The sequence below is a fragment of the Anopheles stephensi genome, chromosome 2, assembly GCF_013141755.1.
Source record: "Anopheles stephensi strain Indian chromosome 2, UCI_ANSTEP_V1.0, whole genome shotgun sequence".
Lineage (NCBI taxonomy): Eukaryota > Metazoa > Arthropoda > Insecta > Diptera > Culicidae > Anopheles > Anopheles stephensi.
The window spans coordinates 24831347-24857575 of NC_050202.1; the positions used below are offsets into that span (position 1 = coordinate 24831347).

General features: G+C 49.6%; 3 protein-coding genes and 1 pseudogene across 11 annotated transcripts; 3 read left to right on the forward strand and 1 right to left on the reverse strand.

Moving 5' to 3' along the window:
* The first annotated feature begins 1119 nt into the window (after positions 1–1119).
* Positions 1120–8952, forward strand: LOC118505882 (tyrosine kinase receptor Cad96Ca). 5 transcript variants are annotated; one of them, XM_036042327.1, is made up of 6 exons: positions 1122–1239; positions 1368–1432; positions 4602–5335; positions 6270–7728; positions 7809–7914; positions 7989–8952. In XM_036042327.1, exons 3-6 carry the CDS (start codon positions 5227–5229, stop codon positions 8493–8495), a joined length of 2181 nt encoding a protein of 726 aa, XP_035898220.1. In that variant the 5' UTR covers positions 1122–1239; positions 1368–1432; positions 4602–5226; the 3' UTR covers positions 8496–8952. The 5 variants fall into 5 exon arrangements, with proteins under 5 accessions (XP_035898218.1, XP_035898219.1, XP_035898217.1 ...); XM_036042325.1 differs by having other exon boundaries at positions 1120–1715; XM_036042326.1 differs by having other exon boundaries at positions 1120–1432.
* LOC118505881 (tyrosine-protein phosphatase 10D) lies at positions 8914–16369 on the reverse strand. 5 transcript variants are annotated; one of them, XM_036042323.1, is made up of 7 exons: positions 16252–16369; positions 13601–15465; positions 13355–13514; positions 12537–13244; positions 11291–12462; positions 10854–11199; positions 8914–9645 (listed from the first exon to the last, which is right to left on the reverse strand). In XM_036042323.1, exons 2-7 carry the CDS (start codon positions 15299–15301, stop codon positions 9449–9451), a joined length of 4284 nt encoding a protein of 1427 aa, XP_035898216.1. In that variant the 5' UTR covers positions 15302–15465; positions 16252–16369; the 3' UTR covers positions 8914–9448. The 5 variants fall into 5 exon arrangements, with proteins under 5 accessions (XP_035898216.1, XP_035898215.1, XP_035898213.1 ...); XM_036042322.1 differs by having other exon boundaries at positions 16171–16362; XM_036042320.1 differs by having other exon boundaries at positions 16160–16362.
* Positions 16370–16729: 360 nt separating this feature from the next.
* LOC118505884 (dipeptidase 1-like) lies at positions 16730–21520 on the forward strand. Its single transcript, XM_036042329.1, has 4 exons — positions 16730–17034; positions 20100–20271; positions 20339–21111; positions 21173–21520. The coding sequence occupies exons 1-4, from the start codon at positions 16992–16994 to the stop codon at positions 21475–21477; spliced, it is 1293 nt and encodes a 430-aa protein (XP_035898222.1). The 5' UTR covers positions 16730–16991; the 3' UTR covers positions 21478–21520.
* Positions 21521–21596: 76 nt separating this feature from the next.
* On the forward strand, positions 21597–25677 carry LOC118505885 (annotated as a pseudogene).
* Positions 25678–26229: the final 552 nt, after the last annotated feature.

Below are 26229 nucleotides of genomic sequence, written 5' to 3' on the forward strand. Positions count from 1 at the left end.
TAATTAATATTCCAATCTGGTTGGTTTACCAAACACGGGGTAGGGTTGAAATTGGATTTTTTTTTACGTTGACGGCTTTATACATACAATTTGAGATGTGTTTTGTCTCAAAGTATTTCCTTATGTTAGCACCAACACTCGATAAATCCAAGTAATATCCTTATTTTAAATTAAAAGCTTTAAAAACAGGGCAATAAGCTAATGTAAAGTAATAAATACTCCGATAAATATCAGTCAAAAGATGTAACAGAGCTCCTAAAAAACTCCAAGCAAGCTCCTTCTCAAAAGTCTGAAAACACATAAACAAACCCAATTTCATCATCCAATGCAAAATGCGAAGCCAAAAAAATGTTATGAATCATTCCAGCCAAAAAAAACCACACCGATATTGCTATTATGAAAGTCCCTCCATTTGAATATCCTCCCAACTGTCCCAATCGGTGTGTGTGTTGCCCAATCGGCAGAGTTCGGTTCATATTATCGACAAATTTTACGACGGTCGTCACCGTCGTCGGGGAAAATAAAACGAAAGCAAAAGCAGCTGACCCTTGCTGCTGGTCTGCGGACACCTTCCCTGCCGCCCACGGGACGGGACCAGCTGTGGTTCCCGGGGATCATGCCGGGATGAAGGATAGGAAAGTATGTGCAGGCTGCTGCCCGAGAGCAGCACATAGCGTGCTCTCGTGGGCCTTTCAACTTTCGATTTGTCTGGGACAGAAACAGTCCACTCGTGATGTTAGTGAGCTGCCTGCCGATGGGGATGCTCTGGTGTGCGAGTATGCGTTGGAACCTCCCCACATACTTTTACGTTCAAAGTGTCGTGTGCGTAAGCGCTGTGTTTACATCCGATTGCCGCTCGCTTGGTAGAGATCAGTAGAGAGCATTGTTACATTAACCCCTTACTTACTTAATTTTTACCTAGAAATTTAATTGGTTTTTAGTACAAAAAACAGTATCCAGAAGGAAACAATTATTTAGTAGAATAAGTTTGAAGTGAAAACAACCCTAAACTCTACTCGATTTCTCAACCCCCCCAACTCAGCCAGAGAGTCTGCGAGAGAGCGCCCGAGTAGCTCCACGGTAAAAAAAGGGGTTACTTTCACACACACCACCGTGACGCCGACTTCGCGATCGCTTCTCGTGTTCGCGGACGTGCGCAACTGCTCGGCCGGGTTTCATTTCCAAGTTGGCAGCTTCCCGTGACGGGCCGCCGTTTCGACGCGCTTCATTACGTACCCGGTTCGTGACTGTTTGTTAAGCTCACCAATATTCATCAAACCACCGCAACCACACACCATCGATCGTTTAGGTGGTGCGTTTGCTGTTAAAAAAGGTTCATATTTATATTGCTATATTTCCCATCACAGGCAACTCGTTTTGGGCACGTGCAAAAGATGGGTGGGAGTTGTTGCTGGATCTGGTGTTTAAGAACGTGAGTGGAAAGAATTGTGTGCGTGTGTGTGTGTGTGTTGATCGTATCGTGTGGCAGGCTGCTTGCTGCGCAAAACAATAGTGAGAGCAATAGTAATCGATGGCCATGGATGGCTCCTATAGTGATTTTGTGCTAATTGGGATGGTGTGAAGTGAGCTGAAAATTTCCCATGCAAAGAATGTTTTCAGGGGTGATAGTGATAGTGTTGTGGTGCGAAAAAAGAAAATTCGCCTGTGAAAACCGACCCATTCCACCCGTGCATCGTAGCTCGATCGACGTCATGGTCAGCGAGTGATTTTATGAAAACAACACACGCAAACAGATTCTCTCTGCGCAAAGCAAAAAAAGAAAAAATATTGCGAAGAAAAAAAAACTTCTTCTTTCCGCGGAAATAGGAAAGTCGCGAGTGATCGTGTGTGATCGTGTGAGCGCAAAAGATCGTATAAGCCGGGGAGAAAACAAGCACAGGAGGCAGTAGTAGAGACTGTGTGTGCAACACCCAACTGCCACCCCCTTTTGGGAAGAGAGAGAGAGAGAGAAAAGCCGAAAAAAGAGAAAAAACATATAGTAAAGAAAGGAAATGAAAGAAGACGAAAACAACACAGAGTGCGGTCGAGTAAAAGAAGGAAAAAAGAGAAATCGGTAACGGTGAAATGGTTGGTGACGGAACCAAGTCGTGAACATAAAAAAAACACACACACAGCAAGAAAGGAAGGGAGAGAGGAATGTGCAACACTGCGTCTTCCAACCGCCACCTCCAGCAACCCCCTTTTTTTCACCCTCCGTCAGTGGGGTGATGCACCTTTCTTTCTGCAACAAGCCGCAAGTGGCAAAAGCAAATTTTGCAGACAGTCCAAGTCTTTCACCACGAGGTCTTCCATTGTGCGTTCTTCGTTGTATTCGTCCTCCAGCCGAGGTTTTCCTTTTCCAAAAGGGGGGGCGGAATGGAAAAAAGTGGGGGGTAATGAAAACATGCAGACATGGGAGGATCGATGGAAAGATGTGGTGAGATATGCATCACCAGGATCAGCACAGGATCGCCTCAGGGTCAGTGAAAGAGAAAACTCCATTTGGACAGTGTCTGAGTGAGTGTGTGCTTGTCGCCATTTTGTGGATGCTCTTTGGTTGTTTATTTCTTCTTCTTCTTCTTCGGTCCCAGGGAAAGCACTGCACTCTATCAACTCTATCTCTCCAATTCGATTGTTTTCCGTTCAACGTTTTTGTCTTTCACTCACCGGAATTAGTAGTGCATTTAGTGTTTTCTGCATCCTCTCTCACTCTCTCTGTTTGGCCCGCTTTTCATCAATGTGCTTCTGGTGTGTTGTGTCTCTGGCCAGGCCAGAGAAGAAAAATATAGATTTTCAATTACAAAAAAAAAGAAACGAAGCTCAGAGGAAAAAAAAACTAAGTGAAAAGCGGAATCAGTGCACAACGGAGTGAGTGTCCGTGAAAGCAAACAACGAGAAGGCCCAACTGTTAACGGTGTGCCAAAGTGCCGGAATCGAAAAAAAAGAAGATTTAAAAAACAATGGACCACCACAATTGGTGGTGATGATTGGTAAACCCCCGTTCGGAACATAATCGTCTTACTCGATGTGGGGCTATCATTTGATTTACTTTCGCAAAAATGGGCGAAAGAAAATGTTTACCGGACATGGTGCTAAACAGTGGCCAAAGGAAAGCTTCTTTTTCGGGGCCTTTTTTTTGCATCAGATTTAGGAAACAGGCCTTCTTTTAATTAGTTGAGTCGGGTTAATACTTCTATAAATTTCATCACCACACCGTGTGTCAATCGGATGAAGAAGGACAGAATGGTATCCATTATTGATTTGACCCTATGCCTGTTGGAACGATCTCATTTCCTCGAAGGGTGATACTAGGGCATTTCCTACTGCCGTGTCATACCCATAGCATCAGAAGCTCACTGGAGCTCGAAGAGTTGAATGCACTCTACATTGTGAAGAAGAGCTTCGTCGATACCCCTCAATTAATGCAGATCAAAAATAATAATTCCAAAACCAAGTCAGCCATTCGACACGGTTCAGGTCCCTTTGTACTGTGAAACTGCCGACGCAAAGTAATCGAAATACATCCAGCAGGAAATTATTGTTCTCCGTTACCGTTACCGAGGAGTTCTACTCCATGTTCTTGGCTGTGAACTCAGAATCTGTGAATACAGGACTGATCATCCGGCTGGGAGTATATAAGTGATGACAGACTTACTGAGGCTGTAGTGCTAAACATGCTGTCGAATGAAGCAGAATCTTGTAGAATCTTTTATTGAAGACAAGGCTTCTAAAAACTTCTTGATGGACCAATTAGGAACATATAGGAAGATCTACTCCAATAGAAGATACCGATGCTCCAACAAGTCGGTCCAAGGCCATCCATCCAAGAGCAAACCCATCGCCAACACTATTTGATCGCCCTGGAGATCTGAGTGTATACACAGTGTCATAGTTGATCACTAGGGTTTCTTGAAACTTAGAGCAATGCTATCAAATCCTTGCCCAACAATTTACAGTATGAAGATCAAGTCTATAATCCAGTAATCCGGGTTTAACGGTATACGGACTAAGCAGTCTGGGAGTACTGGAATTCGCAAGGGGAAATCGCGATCGACAGAATACTTATATGGGCCCCCATTCAGCTTTGAGCCTCTTCTGCTTCTTCCTTAGCACTACAACCTCGAGAGGTCTCGGTCTGCCATTTCTGGTTTTCTGTGACTTAATTTTACCCGCAGCAAAGTAGTAGGCCCTGCCTACGGGGAGGCGGGTCTAAATGGGATTTGAACCCCGGTCCTGCCGTGTGAAGACCGGTGCCGTTGTCGCCTCGGCCACCGAACCGCCCGTTTTGAGCCTCTATGTGTCAAAGTCCGCCACTGCAGTGAGTTCTTGAGCTGAACTGTTCAATTACGCCAAACGATGTCAAAGCGGATAAACCGTACATACAGCTCTACTTCTTCATATTCTTGTGACAACAATCGTTTTGTTTTAAGAGACATAGGTTGTATAATTGAGTTTTAGCCAGCTAAAGCTGTAGATGAAGTACCAAGGAAAATGTATTCAGAGGAACTCATACGATCACACGTCACCCATTCCAAGCAAATACGTCAGATAAATCTTCAAATGAGCTAACAAAGTATCTCCTCATCATGTGTTTCCTCTAGAGTAAACTCAACCAGTACACCAGTGACCTGCCATCAAATCGACTCCATAACAGTGGTGACAAAATGTGACGCTATCAACATCGAATCTAAGTGCTGTTAGTGAATAGTGCTCAAACCGATCTTGAAACGTAGAGACGAGTGTTTCGCTGGGAGCTCCCTATCTCTCCCCAAAACGGCCGCCAAAACTCTGCGTTTGTACGAAAATGTCGCCGAGCCCGGCCAACGACTATGTAACCGAAAGTGAAACCGGACGGCACAAGATAATCGTCGCTGTGACAAGTTTTGAGATAGTTACGTAAAGCGTGACAGGCGCACCACAGATCGCCCAGAAACGAAGACTGGCAAGGAACTTCGAAAAACCCTGGCGCACACACACGCGCCTCCTGCCACTTCCGCACGGTGCGGAAGTAGAGGGCGAGAAAGAAAGTGTCAGTGAAGTGAACGGAAACGTCAAGCCAACAGAGGGATAAGAAAGAAAGCCAACGATTTGAATCCGAACTCGAAACTGTTTTTTGCGGATCGTACAACGGGTGGGGACTAAATGACGGCGTGACTGGCAACGAAACCCAGGGAAGCATCCAGGGACAAGGTGTTCCTGCCAGGAGCAACCATTAACTTCGGAGCGATGGCGTCAAAACGGCCCGAGCGCATGACGTCAGCCGGTCTGATCTACGTGCGCCACTGCCTGTTGGCGTTTGCATGGATGACGATCGTGCTGCAGTATCCCGGTGCAGGTAAGATCATGTTTGCGCATCAGCAGTGTAATAAGCAAAACCGATCGATCGCTGGAGATTGAAGCTCTCGCGCCCCGTAAGACGATCGCAATCACACAATTGAGACCGTACATCGTCCAATCGAGATAGAAAGCGATTGTACACGCGGTTCAGCTAAAATGAAAGTGGTCTCCCCAGGTGTGCAATCACAACTTCACAAACACCGAGACAAGCGCGCGCGCACACACTGAAAGCGGTCCAACCGGTTTCGCGCCATCTCCGTCTGAATACGATCAGACATCGGACCCGTTCCCCGACGCCCGATGGTCAAGACAACAAAATATTTTGTTTATGTCCGAGTCCTTCAACTCGCGGTTTGGAGCACGGTCCTGTCAGTCAACTTAGACCTGGCTGCTAGTGGTACGCAGCTCGTGGAGGCCTTCATGTTCATTAACCACCACCTCTCGGGTGTGTGCGCGGTTCCGATCATCCTCGCAGTAGGCAGTACTGGAATGAGCGGTTTTGATACGGCGAGGGATACCTAGCTCGGAAGCTATAATTTTAGCTCACTCAGCGACCCTGACACTTGCCGATTATTGTTGAGGCTCGTGTGCGGTGCCGCAGTGGATACCTTCCCCCACCCGGTAGTTATTGTTGGCTGGCGGGAGGGACGAGTACAACAGGTCCTTGGGAAGTAAGTTGAGTGATAGGAGGTAAATTTGAAAATTATTCAGCAGCGCTGGCTCGCTCTGCCAGCTTATTCCCTGCCGTTAATTACTCTCTAAAGGCAGACCTTCAACCCGTCAAGAAGACCTTGATGGAGATTTATTCCCCGGGCAGGTAATGAAACCTGCATGATAGATATCGTAGCGCTTCATCATCAGATGGCTACACCGCTTAAGATGTTGCAGTTCGCAGTGATACTCATTTTGCCATTCTCTCCCCCCTTTTACAGATTGCCAAGATCTCAACACACCGCCCGTAATCGTGGTGGATCGTCACTGGCGGATACCGGAAAATACGACCGTCGGCACGCTTATAACGCGCGTCAAGGCGGAAGACAACGAGGACGATAAGCTAGAGTTTGGGCTGGACGCACTGGTCGCCGGCCAGGAGCAACCGTTCGAGATCGATCCGCACACCGGGTTCGTGTATCTCAACCGCAGTGTCGAAGATCGGGCCGGGCAGAACTTTTTTGTCTACGTCACGGTCAGCGACGGAAGCGTTACGTCCAAGAACGAGATTTACGTAAACATCCTGAGCAAGAATGCAACCGGTGTGTACCGAACGCGCGGGTCTCAGTTTACGCCCAGCATCGACAACATACGGCAGATTTTGCCACCCGGCATCAATCTGCCGGGCATAAGCTCGAGGCCTCAGCCACTGCCCCTACCACCACTGCCGCCACAGTTCACCAGAAAACCTCCGACTGTTAGTGATGATGTGGCCGGCCCTACTACACCTTCGCCGCCATCCACCAAACAGACCAAAACCTATCCAGATCGACCGATCGATGGTGGAAATGGAACAACGGCGACAGAGTTCGTTCCGCCACCGCACACAGCTGGCACCAGCTCAAGAGCACCCGGTGAAACAAAGTTGTCTCCTATTCCACGAGCCAACAGCACTATCGCTGCTACCCATCCAACAAACACCGTACCTGCAGGAAGTACCACCGCCAAGCCGATAGTCACCGGCTCGACGGTGCCGGTACACGCGCACCCGCACGAGGAAACAACCACCGTGAAGATATTGCTCCCCGTCATCATTTCCGTCGCGATCATCTTCGTCACGGCGGGCCTGATCGCGGTCTGCTTCTTCCGCAAGTACCTGTGCGCGCTCAGCAAAACGCTGAAAAAGAAGAACAAAATCGATAAAGCCAAAAAGTCAAACCAAAGCAACGCCAGTAGCAACATCACCTCCACCGCTGAGGATAGCCGTAACTCGATCGGGCTAAGCCACTGGACGGGACCGATGGCGTTCAGCAATCGGTACACATCGCCCTGGGAGCGGGACTCGTCGGCCGGTGGGCATCTGCAGGCCACCTCCCAGCTGTCGGAAGAGTCGAACGGTTCGATCGTGAAGGATCGGTGGGAGTTTCCGCGCCACCGGTTGAAGGTGTTCAACATACTCGGGGAAGGTGCATTCGGGCAGGTTTGGCGCTGCGAAGCGACCGACATTGATGGGCACGAGGGTGTTTCGGTGACGGCGGTGAAAACCCTGAAGGAGAACGCTAGTGAGGCGGAACGGAACGATTTGCTGTCGGAGCTGCAGGTGCTGAAATCGCTGGAACCGCACATCAACGTGGTACGGTTGCTGGGTTGCTGCACGGAGAAGGACCCAATCTTCGTCATACTGGAGTACGTCAACATGGGCAAGCTGCAGACGTTCCTGAGGAACTCGCGCGTAGAGAAGTATGTGGCTGCGTGTAGAGTTGTTGTTGCAGGAGCTTAACCCATAACGTTGGACACTCTTTTTTTTTTTTTGTTTGCAGGCATTATGGAAATACTCACGGAAAGTCGAAGATTCTCACATCCGGAGATCTCACGTCCTTCATGTACCAGGTCGCACGTGGCATGGATTTTCTCACCTCGCGTGGAGTAAGGGCCAGCGGTCGGTTGCACTCCATCCAGCTTCGCTAACCCCATTTCTTTCTCCTCGTCTTCCCCGGTAGATTATTCACCGCGATCTCGCCGCCCGCAACATTCTCATTACGGAAGACCATACGTGCAAGGTGGCAGACTTTGGCTTTGCGCGGGACATCGTCACGTCGAAGGTGTACGAGCGGAAGAGTGAAGGACGGTTACCGATTCGCTGGATGGCTACCGAATCGCTGTACGACAATATCTTCACCGTCAAGTCAGACATCTGGAGCTTCGGCATACTGATGTGGGAGATCGTCACGTTAGGCTCGACGCCCTATCCGGGCATCGCGGCCGCGGACGTGATGCGCAAGGTTCGTGATGGCTATCGGCTCGAGAAGCCGGAACACTGCCGCCGGGAGCTGTACAACATCATGTTCTACTGCTGGGCGCACGATCCAAACGAGCGGCCCGGATTCCCGGAGGTGGTCGACATGCTCGACCGGTTGCTGCAAACCGAGACGGATTACATCGAGCTGGAGCGGTTTCCCGATCACAACTACTATAATATGCTCAATATGAGTGGCGAAAAGCTGTGAGCGAATCCGTGGACGAGGTTCGTCCATCGGCGGAGGCGCGATGGTTCATACTCAAATTCTGCTACGGCCACATCCCGCACCCGCACTTGCACTGGGTTCAGGTGAATGTTTGCGATTCGATTGTGATAAGAGCGACATCGCGTCCTGGACTACTCGCAACAAGGCCGTTGCACATTATTTATGGTGTGTTTCGAACTGCTTCCGATTAAGAGAAGCAACAGAAAAGCAAATCGAACGAAACAAAAAACAATCTGCTGCTTGTTGACGGCAATAGGCAGCTTGCTGTAACCTGATTTTAAGAACCCATTTCTATCTGTACATATAATACATTACGCTGTAGATTCGTCGATCTATCCCATTTCCTTCAGTTTGTTCTGTTTGATGCAGAATAAGCACGCGCGCGCGTCCTGACACCGAGTTTTTGTTGTAAGCATTTATGCAGTTTAATAAAAAAAAACAGAACAATTATTCTATCATATCAGTGTAAACTTTTGGAACATTTGGTCTATAGTTGGAAACCGGTAAGCTCCCTATACTCTTTCTTATGTTGTGGACTGATGGATGACTTAGTCAAGCGATACGTTAGTCGATTGGATTACAATAACGAACATGTACATACAGACAAAGACTCCAATTCCAACGTGTAAGTAATATGTAGCTACATAGATAACATATGTTTTTTTATAGCAACATTAATCACACAACAGTGTTGTTCGTGGCGTTACCGAATCAAATGCTCTCACCTCATCATGCGGGGTTTTCATCTCAAAAAAGCAGTCGCATATACTACGCACCTCGCTCTGCTCCGGGACATAATAAATAAACCTTCCACTAACACACACACACACAGATCGGTATTTCTAGTAAGGAAAATAAAACAATATCAAAATCAAAACAGTTCCCTGCTGTTTGCTCAAGAACCTTTGCTGGCGAGCCTAGCATACCTCCTACGTTCATTTATCATTTTCAATTTCGGTCGGAGCAAAGCTGTTTACGTTTACACTGACGGACTTTGGAAACTTGATGTTAAACAATGGCTTCCCCCCATTACCCACGGCGACTTGCTGCTGCTCCACGTCCAGGATCACGTCCGGATACTGTTTGTCTCGATCGTCACGCCGGATCACCTCTACGTTGCTTGTCTTTGGTTCTGTAAAGCAATGAGAAAGGGTGAACAACATTGATCATTTTGCCAGCGATTCTCTTCCTCAGAATGTAGGACCGGAATTTATATCGAGTTATAGACAGAATTTCTGAAAAGACTTCTGAAAGAGGACCTGGAGCAAGATGACCTAAACAAAGTGATAGTCGAACCAATCGTCTAGCTATCTACATAAAGACGTTACTTCACAAGGCAAGTATGTAGACCGTACAAGGAGAGGATTCTAGTCTTTTTATATACTTCAGAGTCGTCCTAATTGGTGACTAAGACCTCTCTCGGGGTTAAGTTTGATTAGTTTGATATGCTGGCATAAAAGATAGATGGAATAAATGTCATGTTCAACATCGCTCTGGAAGGTATCATGCGAAGCGCGAGCTTCGAAATCAGGGGCATGATTTTCATCCGGTCTCTACAATTCCTTGGCTTCGTGGATGACATCGACATCATCGGGCCGACATCAGCGTGCGTGGCGTTCACCCGGCTAAAGCGCGAGGCCGATAGGATTGGATTGAGGATCAATACGACAAAGTCAAAGTACCTGTTTGATCTGACCGTGATAGAGCACGACTCGGAAGCAGAGTATTGGTTTGCTATCTTGGCACGATCGTAACTTCGGACAACGACGTAAGCAGCGAAATCCGGCACATTATTGTTTAGGGGAATCGTGCCTACTACGGGCTCCACTAAGAGCCTGAGAACCAGAAGACTCCTACAACGTACGAAATGTGCCATACCATGTGAGCTGGCGGAGGACACCAATGCACTCGCCATTTTCGAGCGGAGTGTACGAGCAGGACTTGTGGAGAAGAAGAATGAACCAAGAGTTAGCTGACCTGTTACCTGGTGACGCAGACAGCCTGACGGTTGTCAAAACCGGAAGGATAAGCTAGTTGGAGCACGTGATGAGGATGCCGGACTCATGCCCTACCATGAGGATAGAGAAGTACTGCCACGGACCGTGTTTCCTGAGAACGGATTGGACACCAGACCATGTCTTAGACGTGCTCAATAGGAGCAGGTCAAGAGAGAAAGAAATGCCAGCCAATTCTATCCTCAACGCATAAAGGAATGATGTCCTTGACAGGAATGCAAGCTGGGGGCTCTTGGCTTGATGTTCTGATGATTATCCAACGCAACTACCGATAAAAATGCTCCCTCAAATTATAAAAACTAAAGAGTACCCAAAATTGTCGTACTTTTTCGATTGCTCTTGGACACACATTCCAGGCAGCACTGGTACAGGAAGGTGTACTGGTCGAGCGTTTGCACCATCTTCACCCGCTGGCGCCGCAAACGCTTCACCGTATCGTACACGTTGATCTTCTTTTCCTGGTGCATCCGCTGCAGTATGATGTCGAGCGCGATGAACGTGCCGGTCCGGCCGACTCCCGCACTGCAGTGCACTACGAGCGGTATGGCGTAGCTTTTCCGCTCGGCACGCACGATTTTGGAGAACTTGATCAGATCCGCCGTGCTGGCGGGACAGCTGTGGTCGGGCCAGTCCAGAAAGTGATAGTGGTATACTGCTTTCGTTAGGTTTCCCTGTTGAGTTAGAAATGAAAAACGAATTCATTTTGCACCACTAAAAGCCCGCACAAGCCCGCACACCGAAAGCTCTTCGCAGCACTCTCACCTTCGAAACTAGAAACAGACGCTTGTAGTACAGGGACAGGTTCAGCTCCTGTGTGCACTTTACCCGTATATCGCCAAAGTCACTGTACTGATCGAAGCGCGGAAAGTACTGACAGCACTTGTTCTTATCGTGATCGATCGGTTGCGTTAGCATCACGATCGATTCGATCTCGTACTGCAGCACCATGCGCCAAAAGTCGTAGCACGTTTCCTGCTTCGGACCCTGCGTCGCAATGTACTCCCGCTGGTACTTGTAGCCCTCGACAAACGACGCATTGATGTAGTCGTTACAGCCGCATTCGCCCTCCCGACCATCCTCGTCATCGTCATTACTGTCCAGCAGCACCCGATTCGAATCGAACGGCAAGATGTTGATGTACCGGTTCTTGCGCTCGTTCTCGCGCGCACTCTGAAAGCTAACCGTCTCCTGGAGCGAAAAGTCCGAGAAGTAGTTGATGGCCTGGAACTCTTTCGACACCTTTTCCCGGTTCGCCTGAAACAGCTCGTCGTACTGGGCGGGGAAATTTTTCACCGGTATGTCGGACGGTTCCTCGGTTGGGGTGCGGCCCGTCTGCTGAGCTGGCAGGAGCAGCCGCTGCTTGCGCCACACAATCACAAAGCCGGCAATGAACGCCAGCAGCAAACAGCCGATGACGGCACTCACAATCAATCCGATCTTTATCAGCGAATCCGTACGGAACACCTGCATCTCGGAGTCGGTAAACCCACTGCGCGAAAAGATGCGCACGATGAGTGCGTACTCCGTGCCGGGTTTGAGCGGCCCATTGCAGTACCCCTTCCCATTTCCACAGTCATCCTTGCCCACGACGTACTCGATCGGTCCAGGACCGTCCTCGTCGCGGCTCATGCGTGCCATCGGATTCCAAAACTCCGGTGTCGTCTGGTACTGTTCCACGCAGCGCATATTGCTTGCCCGATACCAGTTCGGAATTTCGGGCCACTGGGGCTTTTCGGTGTCATTAATGAAATCGGTACGGGGCAGCGGATCCTCCTGGCAGAGCCGCTCCGATATGAGCAGTGCCATGTAGCGTATACTCCCAAAGTCCGACGTGAGCGTCATATTGCCCAACACTATGCGGGCCGTGTTGGTAGGGTTGGGCGCCTCAAACACGTCCACATTGAACCATTCCTCCGTGTGATCGATCGTCGGAACTGTGGAAAACGAAAAATGGGGTAGCATTACAGATCAACCGTATGTGTGTGCGGAAGGGCTCTTGAACACCTACTGCCTGCCGGTGATTGAAACTGTAGCTGCACAGCGGGACTCGGCTCGGACACATTCGCTACCTCCACGCTCAGCGAAACGGTATAGTTGTATTCGGGCTTCAGACGACTCTCGACGTAGCTGTACGTGTCGTTTATTGGCTCGCCATCGCCAACGCTTACATCCCACTCGATGATATGCGGAACGTTCGGATCCTGCTCCCGCACACCGTGCATAAGGCCATAGAACCGCGTCAGCCTTCCGTGCAAGCCGCACGGCAGGCTCCACGCAAACCACACCGAAGACTTGTACGGTTGATCAAGCTCGGGCCCTTCCACCTTATCGATCCGAAAGCTCTCCGTTTTGTTCGACACGTCGGGCAGGGTGACAGTTTCGGCCGGTTCCGAGTACGGACCCAAACCGGCACCGGTAGCTGCCGCTATCTGCACAACGTACCGTGTGTACGGGTTCAGCTTCTCGACCTTGTGCCTAAACTCGAACCCATCCCAGCTGCGCGACTCGTCCGGATTCACCTCGTCCCGCAGATCGACCGTTTCGTTGTACTCTTCCAGCGGTGCGCAAAACGTCGGTATCGGATACTCGGGCGCAACCATGCGGACGTGTATCCGGTAGCGCACAACCACCCCATTCTTTACCGTCGGTGCGTTCCAGGTTATGTTCATCGCACGATTATCGCCCACCAGTTCCACCACACTCGGACTTTCGGGCACTGGGAGGAAGAAAGAAAAAAAAACGATAGACAGAGCAACGTTAGCACGGATATCGATCCTGACGCTGCTCAACAAGGTAGCGAAAATCTATGCCGAGGGCTTTCATTACCATCTTCCAGTGTTTGGATGGTGGTCGGTGCCGTTGGATCGCTCCAGCCCGCACTGTTCCGAACCTGGGCATCGCACGCGTACATCGAGTACGGTATCAACGGTTCCACCGTGCCATTAAAGCTGATCGTCGCGTTCGGAATGACAAATTCCCTGACAATCTGCAAATGGAAACGAAACGTGTAATCCGACACAGCATTCGGACCGTTTTTTTTTTTTTTTTAGCAAAGCAAGACTATCCCCCTACCTGTGTTTCCGGATCCGGTTCATTGTCCTTCACCAGCGTACAGTTAAACTGCACACTGAACAACGGACAGTTGTTATTGTTTTCGCTGTGCAGGGACGTCGTAAGGTCGAGGCTTCGCGCATATATTGCATTCGCCGTGACCGGCTTTATGTGGTACGACAGGATGATGCGCTCCTTCGTCCTTAGCTCATCGATCCGGTTTAGACCGTCGTTTTTGCTGATGGAGATCGGTATCACCTGCACAATGTACGTCATGCACGCGATCACCTCGCCGAACGTTACGTGCTGGTCGGTGGTGGTGTTGGAGAACACTTCCTCGTCCACACCAGTTTCCGGTACCGTGTACCAAGCGGACACACGGTACGATTCCACACAGTACGTCCCGTTTAGCGGTTGCTTCCATTTCACCGACAGCAATCGTGGTTCCACCTCGTTCAACTCCAGCTCGGTCACCTCCGACAGCTGCTGAATTTCGCGCACCGTTGCCGTTATGCTCGCCGGCACACCCTTATCGTTGGCCTGGTCGATAGCTTGCACGGTAAACTCGTACGACATGCACGGCTCCAGGTTCGTTACGTTGAACAGCTTTTTCTGTGCCTCGATGATGCGGCTTTCGGAGGACCACGTGATGAGATACTCCTTGACGCACGGTGCTCCATCGATTGGAGGCTCCCACGTCAGCAACACACTACGGTCGAAAGCGGTGTTTGCGCGAAGATTGCGTACCGGACCGACTGGGCCGGGTTTGATGGTAAGATCACCCGCGTTCGATACCGATCGGACAGCACAGTTCGGTGGAATAGCGATGGCGACTTTGGCAAGGGAGTTTGCTGCTGCTATGCTGGGAAGTGCTGACTCAGCTTTCAGCTGTGCACAAACAGTTCCTTTCGAAACAGTACCGGCCGTAACGGGGCGAACCCAGACGGCGGTTGAATTATCCAGCTGCCCATTCGCTTCACTCTTCGCTGCCTCTCGCATCTGTATCGCAACTTGAATGGCGCACGGCGCAGTAAAGCTGGCTGGCAGAGTGGTTAACAACTCCACCACCCTTTGCACAACAGCTCCATTCCGGTAGCTCACATTGATTTGAAGGCGAGGTTTGCTGTACATGAAGTTTACCAGTCGAACGGAAGCAATCTGCGTAAGTACGGGACGGTTCCCTTCCGCCAATATCTCGTACTGTGCGACACACTCCGCCCGTTCCACGTCCCAAGTGAGAGCGTACGATGGCTGCGGCTGACTAGCAACTTCCAACACCTGCAGCCGGGTTACTTCCAACCTTGGAGGTTGTGTCCACACACCAAACACACAGTCGGACGTGCGTGAATCGGTTCGATAAACGTTTACCTGGCGCACGGTGCACAGATCTTGCTCCGGGAGTGTAACGTCCCTAAATTGGCTCACATTTAAACGCGCTTTGGACATGGTTCTGTTTCGCTCCATCCAATACACAACCAACGCGTAGGACACGCCCGCATCGTTCTCCGTGCGCCATTCTTTAACGTTTACGAACGATCGTGAGACGGTAATAGTTAACGGCTTTAAACGACAGCTCGCATGGGAAGCATCTTCCGGCAAGTCACTTTCTACACTATTGAAGGAATCGGTGTCCTGGACGGTGAGCAGTTTCGGTTCTTGCGCCGACACGCGTCCATTACCGAGGAGCACTAATGCGAGAGACAGCACAATCAACTTCAGCATTACTACTATGTCTCATCACTGTTCAGTTTCACGGGCACAAAGCTTATAGGTTCGCGCGGCTTAGTGAATGTCTACATGGATCTTAGTCATTCGGCGTCGACATTCGGCACAGTATTTACAGTTCATATCCACTCAATCCAGTCAAACGTGGGGCAGCTTATAGGCTACGGAGATGTGGAAAAAAATGAAAATAAACTTACACACTGCTTATCCTACACAAATCCTTACGACTAAGCCTCTCTGCGCTGCAGCCAAGACTGACAAAGGCAATAACTACTTCAGTGGCCCCTGATGCTCCGAACAAAAACCAATCGAGCACTAAACGCTTATTGCTTGCTCCGGATGCACGTACGTTATCACTCTCGCGGCCACCGAAACATTCCGAACGAGCGATGTTGTACACTGGTCACACTCGTCCTCCTATCATCAAGACCCAGACGGACACAACACCAACTGACATCACACCTTCCGTATCGTACGGATCTACAACGAATAATAGCTGAGATTTGTCGCCCTCTTGTTTGTTGCGTCTTTTCGCAATCTAAGGCGCCGAACGTTCAAGTCGGGTGGTGGTCTTCGATGCGCTGACGGGTCGCGGGTGAGTTTGCTTGCAGCTCGTCAATAGCAAATAAAATTTCCTCCAATTAATCCATCATTCATCGGGACACGTTATCGGACAGTTGTAACAATTCAATAGAAACCCTCCAGGTGGTGGTCGGTTTGCTTCACAATGCCGCTCGCTTATCGATTAGGATTTATATGAATACACAGGCGAACTATCGCAACAGCACGTAACTAAATCACTGCTCGCTTCTTTTTCTACGCTGAAATAATCGCCCCAAAAACGGATTGCTTTACACAGCTCACACCACAGCAGCTAGTTTGGCTACGTCGACACTCGAGACGGACGTGGTACGGAAAAAGATGTGCGTCTTAACGTGGTCGCGAACCTCGACTGACTGTCGCCCGAACCGGGTCCACCGATGGTTGGGTTGTGCGCCACCTCATCGTGAGCAAATTTTTATCGAAATCTCGCAACGCGAAAGACCCTATTCAGTGCCGATACTTTAACGCCGAATGGCCGGCATATTACCTGCGATAAGGCTGCGTACCATAACGGGCGCATATGCTCCCGCGCACAAGATTAGATAAGATATCGACAGGCCGCCGTTAGTTCCCGAACGTTACCGAACGGAAGTGAAGTCGATTTTTTTGGTTGGTCGAACCTTTGCGTAAAGACTTTAAAGTGAGCGTCGCAACATCCCTTCAGGGAAACCACGCCAAAGGTGAGCCAAGGTAACTCACACCCTTTGCGCGAGTGTTTGGACGTGTAGAAGGGCAGCTAAGCCTTCTTTCCACACCAGTCTTATCATCAGTCTTCACGATGAACAGCAAAGAGCACGATAATCGATCGGAAGCTCTTATCGAACCCGTTCCTGTGCTAGTGGTGTACACGGTACACACGCACACAAACAGTCAGTGTCAACCATCTGGCCAGACCTTTAGCATTCCAGTTGGTGTGTGTGTCCGGAGGTGGGTTTCGATCCCGCCAGCACGATAAAACGGTGTTTCCTGTGTTCTATCGGTACAACTGGCAGCCATCGTATCGGCGCCAGATCGTTCGGCGTTGAGATTCAGCACTCTATTGCTTTATTTCAACCGTACCCCGGTCTTCTCGTGCCAGTAGCAGATGGCGATCCGGCAGGCTGTCGAACAACGGGCGGAAGACAATGGTAACTATGGCTGGCTGGCCGGCTCGTTGGGGCTCGCCGATAGCGCATCTTATCGGGTGGCGCATCTTTCCCTACTGTTTCCGTATCGATTTGCATCGATTTGCAGCGACAGCGGTTTCGGAACATTTGTTTGATGGGTGTGATTCGTGACCTCTAATCGTACCGGTGCAAAATGGTGTAGAATGTAAACCGTGACTCAGCTCGACCGGTGCGGGTTGAAAATCTCTACCCTATCTGCTATCTTTCGTACAGGGAAGGAAGATTATTTAACTCTCGATGTGTAAAGACGACACACCTTTACAAACTTTTATCGCTTACATTAGATACAACTTTGAATTAAAACTAACCTCTCAAATCGAAACGGTTTTGAAGCTACCGTTGTCGGTTTCCTTCATAGCTGTGGTACCATTCGATCTGTTCCTTCGTCAGCGATGGTCGAACGTCTTGCAGTGCGCACAGCACATGATCCATGGAAACGGTTGTTGCATTTAAGTCTTCCGTTGCTGCATTGAGTGCTGCCTGAAATATACCAACAAAAAGGCACCAATTTATTTCACTTTAAATCGAACACCGTAACACATCTTACCTGTGTGCAAAGGTTCTGTAGATCAGCACCCGAGAAGCGATCGGTCCGTTCCGCGATCGCACCCAGGTGAACGTCTTCCGCAAACGGAATTCGGCTGGCCAGCTTTTTCAATATAGCCAAACGCCCGCCTTCGTCCGGTGCCGGGATGTGGATCAATTTTGTTAGCCTTCCCGGACGCAGCAAAGCATCATCGACCATATCCGGCCGGTTGGTGGCCGCTATCACGACGACCCGCTTGGCGTCCTCGCTCAAAGCACTGGCGAGCTGTTCCGCCTGTCCGATACCGTCCATTTCCAGGAGCAGCGTCGATAGGACACCCATGTTGACCGCTCCCGAGCCACCTTTCATACCGCTCGTACCACGATTACCGACGAGTGAGTCGATTTCATCTAAAAACACTACCGCCGGTGCATTCGTGCGTGCCTCGTTGAATACGCGTGTGATAAGCTTTTCCGCGTCGCCAACGTACGGTGAGTAAACTTCCGCCGCCGTAAGCGCCAGGAAGGTCATGCCCGTTTCGGCGGCCAAACATTTGGCGAGTGTTGTTTTCGCGCAACCCGGTGGTCCGTACAGCAGGATGCCACGGAGCGGGTGAATGCCGAGGCGTCGGAAACGGTCCGGATTGGCAAGCTGCTCCACTATGCACAGTCGGAGAAGGGCTTTCAGGTCATCCAGGCCTCCGAATGAATCAAGCGTTAGCGAACCGTCACCTCCGACCAGTCCTGTCGCGCTGCGCAGGCTGCTCGGGCGGTGTTTTCTCTGCACCTCGGCCAGAGCCTCATCAAACGAGAGACGCTTTTTCTCGATCTCACGCACGAGATTGTAGTACAGAAGTTCCAGTTCCGCTCCAACGTAGCCCGCCGTTCGTTTCGCAATCCTTTGGAGCTGTTCTTCGGGAAGTGTTAGTCGCGTGACCGCGTTGAAGCATCGTAATATATCAATCCGCTGCTCTTTCGACGGGACGCCCAGTGCAATCTCTTTATCTAACCGTCCTGGGCGACGAAGGCGCGGGTCCATACTTTCTATGCTCGACGTTGTACCGATGATGATAACACTCTCCGACGATTGCTTGTACTGATCCACCAGCGATACAAACTGGGACGCTATGCGGGCAACGTTGGCGAGTTCTTCGCCCCGTTTCGTACCGACCTTTGGACAGATCGTATCGATGTCTTTCACCAGCAATATGACGGGTTTTTCCTGTTCGATCAACTCCTCGAAAAGTTGCAACCGAAGAAAGGTTTTGCGTAGTTCCGCTTCCGTTTCGCCGGGCAGCGATCGAAGAAAGTGTGTGCCACGTATTTCAAACAGTGGGAAATTTTGCTCTCTGGCCAGCGCTTTTACCAGGCTGTACTTTCCCGTCCCACTCGGACCATTAATGAGCAGCGAGTGACGCTCGGTTAGTGCCGCCTGCAATTGATCTCGCGCTGTGGTGATTCCTCCCAGCTGCTTTGGCACAAGGGTGTCCGAATGGAAGAATAATTGGTTGATTTTTATCCGAGTGGTCGTTTCGATTTCACCGTAAAAGGAGTCTCCTTGCGTGTCGTTCACGTACCCGGCACAGATTCCCATGCTTTTCTCGCGAAGGCATCGGAAATCGAGTCGCGAACCTTTGCAGAAGAATGTCCCGCCAAGAAAGGCACGCAGCGTATCGATCAGGCAATCTTTCGTTAGCAGCAGATCCACTTTTAAACGGGAACTATCCAACCAGAGGTCAAGCGTCACTTCTTTGAAATCTTCCACCGGCGATTGGAGAGGCCTAATCTCTACCAAGGTAGTATCATCATCTATAAAGCCACGATAGCGAGCTTCTTCTACAAGTTCCACCGTCTGATGGCCAAAGTATGCTTCTCTGTGCGTCGAATTTCGATCCAAATGGGCATATACGCGCCACAGAAAGCGGCGTCCGTTCTGCAAGCGACAAATGGCCGGCACGCCAGGAAACAGTGGCCATGTGCTGCGTTCGAGTTCCTTCGGCCACAAATAACACGACTGAGGTGAGGTGAAAGCTGGTTCTAGCTTTGGGTTGAATTGAAGCGATAAACTAACTGAATCGGTCATTTTAAGTGAAACAAATACAACGTGTTGCTTCAGTACGGTGAAACCGGCACAAAACGTAAACAAACTGGCTCTTTGTTTACCTTTTGACATTCGAACCTGACGTCCGTTGTCGGAAGAAGTTGTCGACAAGTTTTTCGAAAGTGATAAATGTTTAATTATTTGCTTTATTTCTTTTTTAACCAAAACTTAATCAAAACATGAGGAAATGAGCATTTAAATGAAATTCAGTTGTTATTTTGAATTGTAAACATAGCATTTTGATTAACTTTTTATCTCATTCAGATCAATGAACCACTATGCGGAACGTGGAGTGAAATATTTCACAACATATTTCAAATGTGAAACTTTATGAAACTTTTCGCGCCACTATTTCAAAATAACCGTTAATTACCCATTTTTTCTTTTTCAATCGTTGTAGCAACTTCCACATCAGTTGCGCTATGGATAGGACTTATCATTGCTGTTGTTTCGTTCCTGGTGCTCATCGGGAAAGGTTATCATGTCGGAAAAATTGACGACGAGCTCATAAGTGCGGGCAGTACCAGCTGGGAAACCGATCTCCATGAAGAGGAGCAGATACTTATTGTTGGGTAAGAGAGTGCTCGATATACCTTGAACGAAAACCATTTGAATATCCTATTCTTTTCACTTTCAAAGGCACAACCAACTAGCTACGAATGTAGCAAAGATAGAGAACAACAGTCTGCGCGAGTTCGACCTACATTGGGATCTGCGGCGTCACACAGTTTGGAGCAAGATCAATACCTCGCGCACGGATCTGATTCGTCTCCGAGCAGGCCACGTCAATGGGCAGCTGTGGTACGTTGGGCTGAACTGCACCGATTCAGCCTTAGAGGACGTTCAAACGGTGTTCGAGCAAATCGACATCATGAGACGGATGTTTGAAACACTTCGACAGGATCTTTCACTAGTGACATCCGTATCGGAGCTGCATACAGCGATCCTGCAAGGGAAGATCGCCTCACTGCTCGCTGTCAAGGGTGGACATTCGATCAACTCGAAGCTGGGACTGCTAAGATCACTCTATGCACTGGGCGTCAGGTGCATGTCACTAGCGTCGGAACGCAACTGCTGCAGATGGGTTGATTCGGCGATTGTGGATATGCGGGACATTGGCACGGCCGATATGCGCCATGATCTATCCCTCTGGGGTCGAATGGTCGTGTGGGAAATGAATCGGCTAGGTATGATTGTAGATCTAGCCTATGCGAGTTACGGAGCGGCACTGGATGTGTTGCGCCACAGCAGAGCGCCAGTAATCTTTAGCAATGCGGGTGCATACACCATCAACCGGCATCATCTTAATGTGCGAGAGGACGTACTGATACCATTAGCAACCCAAGGAGGACTGCTTATGGTTAGCTTCGATCCCAAGCTGCTGGGAGGATACACCATAGACAATGTACTGGGTGAGTATTGGAGAAGTGAAAAATTCATAGAGTGTGGACTAACCCACTAAATGCCCAACAGAACATCTGAATTACCTGCGAGAAGTCATCGGACCAGACCACATCGGCATCGGTAGCGGGTTTGATGGATTCGATAGTGCAATCGAAGGCCTAGAGGATGTCTCCAAGTTTCCCAACCTATTCGCCGCACTTGCCAAAGGAAAGTACACCGATGGCGAGAAATTCCCTCCGTGGACAAAGGACGAGCTGAGGAAGCTAGCGGGACTTAACTTCCTGCGTGTGTTTCACGAAGTCGAGCAGGTGAAGCAGGAACTCTCCGGTGAGCAACCTCTCGAAGATGACGGTTTGGAAGATATGTTGGATTAAAATAAAGCTAGTTGGTCCACTTTCCCTTTTCGGACATCGGGTACGATTTGTTTACAACCAGAGAACTGGCCGTCTTATCACCTTTGGGTTGGCAATAAAACGATTGTCAGTGTCACCGTTCAGCTGGCTGCTATCTAATCCATATCATTCTATCGTGATGGTGGAGTAAGCCGTACACACAATACTCACCGACTTGTACATGCTTCAGTAGATCGGTCACGGTGGTCAGGTTAGGATCCATCGTAAGGATGTTTCTCCAAACGAGTAAGTATCGTGCGTGAATCGAGTTTTCCCCTACAGCTGTCTAACAATCCTCTGGCTACAACAGTTTTAAGCAACAAAAAACTGCTCACCGCGTGTGTGATTGCGGTGGTGATAACGATCTGCGCCATTGTGGTACCGATCGCTGTCGTCAACTCGTACGATGAGGCTTTACCCATGCCGACCAAGTTCACCGGTCGAGAGGTACTCGATGAGGTGCCACTTATAGATGGGTACGGTTGCTAGAAAGACATTGAGTGTGGAGATTGCGTATTAACGGCGACGCTTCCCTTCACAGACATAATGATCTTCCGTTCAGCATATATCAGGTGGAGCGGAACTTGATCAATCACTTTAACCTTGACTCCAATCTGAAGGCGCATCCCGTGTGGGCTACCGTGAACACCAGCCACACGGACCTTCCCCGCCTACGGCAGGGTAAGCTGGGCGCTCAGTTCTGGGTGGCGTACATTCGGTGTGCGGACACACAGTACAAGGATGCAGTCGCCCGCACGTTGGAGCAGATTGACGTCACCAAGCGCATCATCAGGAAGTACCCGAACGATTTCAAGTACGCTGACTCAGCGGACGGCATTATGGAAGCGTTCCGGGAGAAGAAGCTGGCCTCGTTGATTGCGGTTGAAGGGGGCCATTCGATCGATTCCCGGTTGGCGGTACTGAGGCTGTTTTACGAGCTTGGCGTGCGGTACCTAACGCTGACCCACTCCTGCAATACCCCGTGGGCTGATGCATCTCCGATGGACGATGTTAGCCCTGCGCCAGCCCCGTCGCAACTGACTAACTTGTCCGCCTGGGGACGGCATGTGATATGGGAGATGAATCGTCTCGGTATGATGATCGACATATCGCATGTCAGCTATGGTGTGATGCGGGACGTGCTTCAGCACAGTCGTGCGCCGGTCATTTTTAGCCACTCGTCGGCGCATGCCGTGTTCGAGCATCATCGCAATGTGCAGGATGACATTTTGTGGGAGCTGGGCAAGAAGAGGGGGATTGTGATGGTTAACTTCTATCCGCTGTTCGTGGGAGGAAACACAATCGATGATGTTATCAGTGAGTGTCGGAAGGATGGTGGAAGTTGCACGCGGTGCGGTTCTAAAGAGCGTCTTCTTTTTCGCCCACCTAGAGCATCTGAACCACATCAGGACTATTACCGGGGTTGATCACATCGGACTTGGAGGTGATTATAATGGAGTCGCTGTTACACCGGAAGGTCTGGAAGATGTCTCCAAATATCCCGATCTGTTCGACATGCTCGCAAGCGGTGCCCTACGTACTGGAGAGTCCTTTGAGCCGTGGACGAGAGAAGATCTTCAGAAATTAGCCGGATTAAACCTGCTGCGAGTGTTCCGCGAAGTAGAACGCGTTCGGGACAGCTTAATCGATGAGGAACCCTTCGAAGATTTGATTCCCTACGAAGAGTTCGTGCGGGCAAATGTGACCGACCAACCGTGCTTGTCCGATATTGATATGCACAAGAGTTAAGCCCCGGTTAAATCTGGGACATTCGTACTGATCCGCTTAAACCCTTCTGTGTCTGTGCATGTAAATAAATGCGAAGAAAACCCACGCGCTATCATCGGCGTCACCATGATAAGAGAGTACTTTAACGCCTATTCAATATATCTCACACTGACAACAATCGTCATGCCAATTGTCATCACAATCACGCTTTACAACTCGATCGTCTTAATCGGCAAGATATGACGGCAGAGGCCGAGCGCCTCCTCTGGCACGAGATGAATGATGATAGAGCGATACCGGGCAGGTTAATTACTTTACGACCATTATCATATCATACAGCACGGTTGACAGAGTGGAAGGAATGGGAACAGCTGCTACAGCGACAGCACCGTGTACGACAACCCGATCGCGGGCTTAAACAATGCGGCACACTACTAAGCACGGTTTAGTAGTGACCGGACCGTTGCGTGAATCGATACTAGCTGGCGCACTGGTGAGTGGTGTGTTTCTGTGTCTGTGTGTGTGTGTTTGTATGTTTCTGTAGGAGACGATGTCTTGTCTTGCAAAAGGTAATTAGCGTGTAGGCGACAAATTACCGACTGTGCTTGATTGCATCGTGTCAGTGTCTTGTGAGGCGTTGGATTATATTGGATCATAGTCGATAAGAAAATTGTTTGTTTGGCAGAGGAGATTGGAATCAATCCGTTTGACTGTAGAAAATTCGCATCCAGAAGAGCTTCACGTGGATTGGGATTGTGTCTTGAAGTTGCTGTGTCATGGTGTAAAATTGATGCTAAATGACGTACTAAGGCGACGGCTAATTCTACTAAGCTCACGAAGGATGAGAGTAGAATTAGCATACTACGCGTGTTACATGGGCTGAAGGTAGTAGTAATCTCATTCACATCTTTTCAGTGATGGCGCACAAGAAAACCTTAACAATGGGTGTGCTGATACTGTTGGGTGTCGTAGCGGTGGCTATAGCGGTTCCGATCGCTACCAACAGTGACTCCGATAACAGTGTTGTGCCGCAAGTCAATCAACTGTTCGGAAGGACAGTACTGGACGAAGTCCCTTTGATTGATGGGTTAGTAGTCTTATTTTTAGGGCAAAAGATTGAATTCCATATTTAAAACTATCAATGTCGCACGTCTAACACAGGCATAACGATTTGCCATGGAATCTGTACAACTACGAGCGCAATCAGATCAACAGGTTCGAGCTGAACACCAACCTGAAGGAGCATCCCGTCTGGGGACCAGCCACCAACAGCCACACGGACATTCCGCGCCTGAAGGCAGGCAAAGTCGGTGCACAGTTCTGGGTCGCATACGTAGGTTGCGACAACCAGTACAAGGATGCGGTCGAGCGTACGCTCGAACAGATTGACGTGATCAAGCGGATGGTGCGAAAGTACTCCGACCACATGAAGTACGTCACATCGACGGAAGGTATAATGGAGGCGTTCCAGGAGCGTAAGATCGGTTCACTGATCGCCGTCGAGGGTGGCCATTCGATGGATTCCCGGTTGGCAGTGTTGCGCATGTTTTACGAGCTCGGCGTACGCTACATGACGTTGACCCATTCGTGCAATACACCGTGGGCCGATGCTTCACCGATCGATGATCAGCCGGAAGCGACACTGCGCAACGTTACCGACTGGGGAAGGAATGTGCTGTGGGAGATGAATCGGCTTGGTATGCTGATCGACATATCGCATGTCAGTCACGGCGTGATGGTGGAAGTTTTGGAGCAAACGAAGTCACCGGTCATCTTTAGCCACTCGTCGTCGTACGCTGTGTTCCGGCATCATCGTAACGTGCAGGATGATGTGCTGAAACAGTTGGTCGAGAACAATGGTATCGTCATGGTGAACTTCTACACAGGATTTATTGGAGGACGATCGATCGATAATGTGATCGGTAAGGATTGGTTTCAAGATCACTTCAACCATCATTCCAAGTCTCCCAATCCATATTGGTATACATTGCAGAACATCTGAACTACATCAAGAGTGTTACCGGCCCAGATCACATCGGACTCGGTGGAGACTTTGATGGAGTTTCCGATGTGCCCGAGTTTCTGGACGATGTGTCCAAGTATCCCGACCTGTTCGATTTGCTTGCCGACGGAACGTACAAGAACGGCACCACTTTTACGCCCTGGTCACGTGAGGAGCTTCGAAAGCTGGCGGGTGAAAACTTACTGAGGGTTTTCCGGGAAGTGGAGCAGGTCCGGGACAGTATGGTGGATGTGGAACCGTACGAAGATTTGATTCCCTACCAGGATTTCGTCGATGCTGGTGTGGCCGAGCAGCCCTGCATGAGCGATATGGATATTCATAAGCAATAAAGCATCCTTCGGACCAACAAAACATTGCTTCAAAGTAGCGTTTTTCGAATACCTTCCAAAAAGTGAGCCACATGCATGCGACCATTTTGTCCCATAAATCAGGGCCAACATTCAAAAACCGTTCCACCCGTTTCTGTTTTCCCTTTATTGGGAACACATTCAGCAAAGCAAACAAATCCCTTCAATCCGACCAGAAAATGTGCAACTCTTGCGCATTGTTGCTAGCCCCGGTCATTGTGCGACGCTCGGTCCCATGCCTAATGACCGTCCGGTGTCCTTGAACGTCCACCGTGGGGTGTCCGGCATCCCTTAAAAAAAAGGTTGCGTTTGGGGTGAAATAACAGTCACAAAAAAACAGGAGTCCAATTCGTAGGTCCACTCTACACTGACCAGTTGCACAGCCGTCCTAGCTGAATCGAAGCGAGAGGAAAAAAAGGGATCTTTATGTCTCTTGCTCCTATACTAACCCCATTGATTGTGCGGACAGTTTTTACCGCTCCTGCTTTGTTAGCCCTCCGCTACGGGGTAAGGGTTGCGTTGTCCACCCGGAATGAGTTACGCAAGCTGGGCCAGAAGGTTCGAATTGACCCTTCGGTAAACCCTTCCGTAAAGTTTCCATGAGTTTTTTTTTTCGATTCCAAAAAGGGACATCAA

Bases quoted from the DNA above. Each gene is read 5' to 3' on its own strand.
- LOC118505882 (XM_036042325.1), top strand. From the start codon at position 5,227: ATGGCGTCAAAACGGCCCGAGCGCATGACGTCAGCCGGTCTGATCTAC. The intron at 5,336-6,269 runs GTAAGATCATGT...CCCCTTTTACAG, and splicing joins GCTGCAGTATCCCGGTGCAG to ATTGCCAAGATCTCAACACA. The intron at 7,915-7,988 runs GTAAGGGCCAGC...CTTCCCCGGTAG, and splicing joins ATTTTCTCACCTCGCGTGGA to ATTATTCACCGCGATCTCGC.
- LOC118505884 (XM_036042329.1), top strand. From the start codon at position 16,992: ATGGCGATCCGGCAGGCTGTCGAACAACGGGCGGAAGACAATG. The intron at 17,035-20,099 runs GTAACTATGGCT...CAATCGTTGTAG, and splicing joins ACAACGGGCGGAAGACAATG to CAACTTCCACATCAGTTGCG. The intron at 21,112-21,172 runs GTGAGTATTGGA...AATGCCCAACAG, and splicing joins CACCATAGACAATGTACTGG to AACATCTGAATTACCTGCGA.
- LOC118505881 (XM_036042323.1), bottom strand. From the start codon at position 15,301: ATGCTGAAGTTGATTGTGCTGTCTCTCGCATTAGTGCTCCTCGGTAAT. The intron at 13,515-13,600 runs GTAGGGGGATAG...TTCCATTTGCAG, and splicing joins AACCGGATCCGGAAACACAG to ATTGTCAGGGAATTTGTCAT. The intron at 11,200-11,290 runs GTGAGAGTGCTG...CTAACTCAACAG, and splicing joins GTCTGTTTCTAGTTTCGAAG to GGAAACCTAACGAAAGCAGT.